At 36.6% G+C, this 7,297-nt stretch overlaps 1 protein-coding gene across 1 annotated transcript in view; it reads right to left on the bottom strand.

The window, feature by feature from the left end:
* hdgfl3 (HDGF like 3) overlaps window positions 1-3,565 on the bottom strand; it is a 13,256-nt gene extending 9,691 nt beyond the window's left edge. Inside the window, exons 1-2 of the mRNA XM_027281328.1 lie at window positions 3,526-3,565; window positions 2,181-2,286 (exon numbers count right to left, since the gene is read on the bottom strand). Of these exons, the coding sequence (XP_027137129.1) occupies window positions 2,181-2,286; window positions 3,526-3,565 (146 nt within the window). The remainder of the gene's footprint in view (window positions 1-2,180; window positions 2,287-3,525) is intronic.
* Between the last annotated feature and the right edge of the window lie 3,732 nt (window positions 3,566-7,297).

The following is a 7,297-nucleotide window of genomic DNA, read 5'->3' as shown; positions in this document are numbered from 1 at the left end:
GGCTGAAGCGGAAGATACACCTGTGTAAGTCTACATCTTCTATCACTCTACGGGCTTCTATGAATGGCCTACACCACCATGGTGTGGAATTGTTGTTTTTCTATTTATGTATATAATTTTTTCTTAAATTAACATTTGCCTTTACTGTTTATATTTGTATGTTCTATATATATATATGATAGTATTTATAATATAGTTTATGGTATGTTTTATATATTGAATTGGGCCTGCTCCAGACGGGGAAACCCAATTCGTTTCATCCCATAGGCATGTGTTGCAATGACAAATAAAACTCCTTGAATCCTGAAATCCTGCAAATCTATGATAGTGGCTACCTCACCATGGTGTTATACTTTGTTGTTTTTTCGATTTATTGAGTATACTTTTCTTAAATTGTAAATTTGCCGTTACTTTTTATATAGTTTATGTTCTATAATATATAAATATATATAGATATATGATAGATATAGACATATAGACAGATTATATATATTATTTTTTTGTGTATTTTATATTTTATTTTATATTGATATTGGGCTGCTCCAGGACCAGGGGAAACCAATTTCGTTTCATCCCATGTTTACATGTGTTGCAATGACAAATAAAACTCCTTGAATCCTTGAAATTCTTGAATCCTTCAGTGTGAACCTGTATCTGTATCATGGTAGAGATGCTCCTAAACTGTAAGGAGCCTGACAGCATTGTGCATTGTAGTAACAGTAACTGATGTCATGATAAACCATGTCCAGCACTCAATTTGAGGCCATAATATATAATACTTAAATTTATTGAAAATAAGATGGGTGCACTACAGGTTACCTGAGGTCAGCTGCTGGGTGCTTCGTATTAATGCAAAAACACGTGTTGGACTAATTAATAGAAATTATTAAGACATGAACAGGGAGCAGGGAGCGTGTGCAGAAAATGGGTCTCATAAATAAATGTCGTTAAAATGTCAACATTCACCCTCAGCGTGGCGGAAAACAAAGCATTTTAACAGGCGTCACTAACATAAATACGCACACCGAGCTCAGGGCATCAGCATCCCTCCGGTTCCCCCAGCGAAGCAGCGGCTGTATTGTGTAAATCAACCCCGCCTCCCTGCGCTCCCAGCCCGGCCGCAACCCAGACTCACCCTCGCCGGCCAGTGCGGGTATCCCTTCATCTTAGCGAAAACCAAATCTCCTGCCGTGTACTCCCGCGGCCGTGGTCGAGCCATGCTGCTGGATTAAAAACTGAGGTTTGACTTTTGAATCCTGCACGCTTCTCCCCGGGGCCCTCAGCGCAGGGCTGAATTATCGACCATCAATGTTTTTATATCAAGACTGCAGTTTACACGGAAATAAATAATTTAAAAAAAACGCAGAAAAACGGGGCCTGGAAGAGCGCTGTCCTCTTACGCACAAACTCGGGCGTAAACGCAGCGGAGAATGGCCTAAGTTGGAGTATTTGTCTGCGAGGAACGCAAACTCTGGAAGAATAGAAAGCACCGAACTTCCGGTCTTCGAAATAAAAGCAGGGCTGACTTTCAAGCATAATAATAATAATAATAATAAAATAATCCCAACAACCTGTCAGAGGAGCTCAGACAACAAAACTACAGAAATCTCTCATAGCGAAGAGCTGAGATTTGATTTTGGAGCCTTTTAACATAACAAAGAGTTTAAAATGGATATTCATTGGATGGTAAAACCCAAGGACACATTTTATTTTAGTCGGATGAAAGAAACTCGGTGAGATATTATGCTGAATAATCTGTGGTGCAGGGTACAAATAACTCAGAAATAAGTTGGGGTTGTTAATATTCTTTTAGAGGGTTGAGTAGGAGGTAACATTCCCCCCCCTGAAACTGTTTTTATTAAAGCTATGATCGGATTTGTAAAAACTATTTGTCTTTGTTGTAGTCACATAAACAGGCTGGGTATACGGCACAGTCCATGTGACGGGATGAAGCGTAAGATGATTAATTTTAAAAGAATAATTTTTTCCAAGGGCAAGAAGGAACTCTCCATGCTCAAGTTTAAAACATGATCTAGGTATACATTCACACTACCAAGAACATGTGGCACTCCCGCACAGTGCCGATGTATCACAACTCCTTTGCATTCGTATTAATATATGTGTGGCAGCTGCTTCCTCTGGAAAAAAAACACACCAGTGGAGCATCAAAAGGTGCTTACGTCTTATGAGTCCCGAAGAAGAAGATGGGGTACTTGTTGGCAGGCGGTTTGGAAAGCGTCCTTCTCGGAAGTTCATCAATTGAAGGACGGGAAGAGCTCACTCTTACTGGTATTTATTCTATCCCCTTAATGCTGAAGCTTTAAGATACACCTGTTATGTCTACTATCTTCTATCTACTAGTCTACGGTTCTTCTATGATATGGCTACCTCACCATGGTGTTGTTGTTTTTTATTTATTGTACTTATTTTTCTAAATTAATTTGCCTTTACTTTTATATTTTATGTTCATATAATATATATTATTTTATATTTTATTTTATATTTGATATTGGGCTGTCCAGACCGGGGGAAACCCAATTTCGTTTCATCCCATGTTTACATGTGTTGCAATGACCAAATAAAACTCTTGAATCCTTGAAATCTTGAATTCTATGATATTGGCTACCTCACCATGTGTTATACTGTGTTGTTTTTTTTTTTCTGTTTCTATTATTGTTATACTTCTTTAAATTTAAATTTGCCACACTTAGTATTTTATGTCTTTCTCTCTCTCTCTCCTCTCCTCCTCTCTCTCTCTCTCTCTCTATATATACTATAGTATATATATATATATAGTATATATACAACATATACACACACACACACACCTCATATATATATCTATATATATATATATATCTATATCTATATATATATTATATATATATTTTTTTTTTATATTTATTTTATATGATATTGGGCTGCTCCAGGACCAGGGGAAACCAATTTCGTTTCATCCCATGTTTACATGTGTTGCAATGACAACACTACAACTCCTTGAATCCTTGAATCCTTGATCCTTCAGTGTGAACCTGTATCATGTATCATGGTAGAGATGCTCCTAAACTGTCAAGGAGCCTGACAGCATTGTGCATTGTAGTAACAGTAACTGATGTCATATAAACCACGTCCCAGCACTCAATTTGGGCCATACTCTATATAATACTTAAATTATTGAAAATAAGTGGGTGCACTACAGGTTACCTGAGGTCAGCTGCTGGCACATTTTTTCCATGGGTGCTTCAGTATTAATGCACAAACACGTGTTGGACTAATTAATAGAAATTATTAAGACATGCGCAGGGAGCAGGGAGCGTGTGCAGAAAATGGGTCTCATAATAATGTCGTTAAAATGTCAACATTCACCCTCAGCGTGGCGGAAAACAAAGCATTTTAACAGGCGTCACTAACATAAATACGCACACCGAGCTCAGGGCATCAGCATCCCTCCGGTTCCCCAGCGAAGCAGCGGCTGTATTGTGTAAATCAACCCCGCCTCCCTGCGCTCCCAGCCCGGCCGCAAACCCAGACTCACCCTCGCCGGCCAGTGCGGGTATCCCTTCATCTTAGCGAAAACAAATCTCTGCCGGTACTCCGCGGCCGTGGTCGAGCCATGCTGCTGGATTATAAAAAACCTGAGGTTTGACTTTTGAATCCTGGCACGCTTCTCCCCGGGGCCCTCACGGCGGGCTGAATTATCGACCATCATGTTTTATATCAAGACTGCAGTTTACACGGAAATAAATAATTTAAAAAAAACGACAGAAAAACGGGGCCTGGAAGAGGCGTCCTCTTACGCACAAACCGGGCGTAAACGCAGCGAGAATGGCCTAAGTTGGAGTATTTTTTTCTGCGAGGAAACGCCAACTCTGGAAGAATAGAAAGCACGGACTTCCGTCTTCGAATAAAAGCAGGGCTGACTTTCAAGCATAATAATAATAATAATATCATAATAATAATAAATTAATAAGATATATAATAATAAAAAAGATAAAAAATAAAAGAAAAAAGTAATGAAAATAATAAAAAATAAAAAAAATAATAATAATACATAATAAATATAAATAATAATAATAATATATATATAATATAAAAAGATAAAAATAAAAGAAAAAAAGTGAAGGAAGAAATAATTAAAAAACTAACAATTATATAATAATAATAATACTAATAATAATAAAAAAAAAAAAAAACTAAAAAAAACACTACGTGCAAATAATAATAATAATAATAAACCATACATAATAATTAATAAGATATATAATATAAAAAAGATAAAAAAGAATAAGAAAAAAACGTGACAGTGAGAAATAATAAAATAATAATATAATATATAATAATAAGAATATAATAATAATAAAAGATAAAAAAAGATGACAAAAGTAAATATTAGAAATAATAATAATAATAATAGGTCATTTAAAAAACAGTTTTACAAAATGCTTTACAGAGCAGTAGACCCAACAGAAGGCATCACTGTGTCAAAACATTTGACACTGTGTTGACGGAATCAAAGATAATAAAATAAATGATAAAAAGACAATAATAAACATAGAAAATTATAGATGAAAAGATAAAAAATAAAAGAAAAAATAAAGTGAAGATGAAGAAATAATAATATAAAAAAAAATAATAATATAATAGATAAAATAAAAATAGATACCATAAATATAATAACTTATGTTTAACAGGGGCGGGTCTAGTATTACAGGGTGACAGAGGGACAAGAGATTTTGAGGGGGTTGACAAAGTATCTATGAGTAATATAAGCCTTAGATGGCAAATCACGATTTTACACCGTTCGCCGTTCGACCAGCAGTGGTACCAAATCTATACAAAGACTGCTGCAATAAGTATTATAGTAATTTAGATGAAGTTTTGTCAAATAATAATAATAACAATAAAATTAAATGAAATAATAGAAATTAAAAACCTAAGACAGGCATGATTTCCTCTATTCTGTACATATTATATACAATGCAATTCTTTCTTTCTTTCTTTTTTAAAGATTTTTTCTGCCCTTTTTATTTGACAGAGACCGGTTGAAGAGTGACAGGAATGTGGGGAGAGAGAGATGAGGAATGACATGCGGGAAAGAGCCACAGGTTGGATTCGAATCCCCATTTGTGGCTGCCTATACCACGGGCCGGCTCTGTACCAGCTGCTTAAAAAGACAATGTTTTTGCATGCCATTTCCATACCTGCCAATTAAGGTTAAAACAGTCTCAGTGGCATCACAGACAAATGTCTACAGTGGAAACAGTAAACAACATATCTGCGAGTCCTCCGGCCATGAATGAGTTTTGTACCAGTCTGTTCGGAAGCTTTTTCTGACTCTTCCCTGGAGGGTATTGGGGAAACACTCCGATTTTGGCTGAGCAGACTTTACAGTAACACAGTAGAATGTTCAGCGTGACGGTTTACTTGTTTATTTACATCTTGTGTTCTCTCACCACAGCAGGTACCTGAGGAGACGCTGATTATAGTTGGAAACACCTGGGCCTGGTGATTGCAACTATAAAACTCCACACCTCTGACTTGTCTTTTTCTCTGACAGACTCTGCCTCCCGTGTCTGCCGCAGGGTTTTTGGCTTTTCCATTCCATGCAACATCTAGTACACACCCATGCATGCACACACCTTCACCACTGATGTAGTGATAAACACATCTCATTGTTTCATTTGTTTAGTTTAAGTTTGTTAGTTTTTGAGTTGTTTAAATAATAAAGTATCCTTATTTGTGCCTTCAACCCGCATCTCCCTTTGTTTTATCATGGGCTCAGAGCTGGATCATGACCAGACATACAGCACTTTCCTGTTATTGAATCCACAGAATATCTATACAACACAGCCCATAAAAACTCTTTTGTATATATATCTGTCACTAAGGTACTCGAGACTTTACTTGGATATACAGACAAAATTGTATTTAATCAAGAAACTTAAATCTGGACACTTTAAGTCTTTTCAAGACGGTCAGATCAAATCAAATCAATTTTATTTGTATAGCCCAAAGTCACAAAGTACATTTGCTTCAGAGGGCTTTACAATCTGTACAGGGAGTGACATCCTCTCTCTTTAGACCCTCGGTTCGAGGAAAAACTTGCCCACAAAAAACCTTTAACAGGGAAAAAAGGTGGAAGAAACCTCAGGAAGAGCCACAGAGGAGGGATCCCTCTCCCAGGACGGACAGACGTGCAATAGATGTCACGTGTACAGAACAAATCAACACAAACATATTGTACAATTACAATGACTGATAAAATGACAATGAATTACCATGAATGATAAAATGATTACAACGTCTGGTTACACCAAAATAAAGCCAGAAGAGAAACGTTTCATATTTTATGAACAATCATAATACTACCACTAAAGACACTAGTGGTTTCTTCCTATTTCATGAATACAAAGCATGTTGCGACATTATTAGGAGAGAGAAAGTTAAGAAACGTTAAGTTAGTTAGTTAAATTAGTTGTACAATCACTAAATAATCATAAATGCATATTCTATTCATCAAATCATGTAATTTTACATGCACAATTACACTGTAAAAAAGGATATGAGGTTTTAGTTACCTCAGCTCATTTCTCTCAGTCAGTTCAACTAAAATGTACGGTGGCCCTGAAGTGCAAAACACAACAGCAAATTCAAAAACACAACAGCAAATCGAATAACACAACAGCAAATTCAAAAACACAATATCGCCCGAGGGTACCTACCCTTTCCGTTTTGAATTTGCTAATGTGTTATTTGATTTGCTATTGTGTTATTTGATTTGCTGTTGTGTTTTTGAATTTGCTGTTGTGTTATTCGATTTGCTGTTGTGTTATTCGATTTGCTATTGTGTTTTTGAATTTGCTGTTGTGTTTTGCACTTCAGGGCCACCGTAAAAATGTGTGTTGTACCTGAAATACCAACTTTTTCTGTGCCCAACTAATTATTTCAATCAGAGTCGTTCAGGCAACTTACATTTCTTAGCTGACCCAATTTATGTATGTGGCCCCTGCAAAAGTGCATAAGCAACCCCACACAGCCAACAAGGGCTATCTACCTCCTCCTGCTCCTTCAGGATGATGTAGCAGTTCTCCACCACCTGAGGGCGTGGTAGGATAAGACATTGTCCCCCTGACAATCAGAAGGAAAGGGATTTTAGTGTTACAGTAGCTCTGTATTGACCCTTTTTAATGATCTACTTACTTACTTTACTTTCTAACAGGCCAAAATAACTTTTTTCACAACAGACATCAGCAGAGCACATCACATAAGCTCTAAAATCAGATTCCATCCACCCACT

Source organism: Larimichthys crocea, chromosome VIII, assembly GCF_000972845.2.
Source record: "Larimichthys crocea isolate SSNF chromosome VIII, L_crocea_2.0, whole genome shotgun sequence".
Lineage (NCBI taxonomy): Eukaryota > Metazoa > Chordata > Actinopteri > Sciaenidae > Larimichthys > Larimichthys crocea.
Note: the sequence above shows the minus strand (reverse complement) of the source record. Positions and strands in the feature narration are given on the sequence as shown.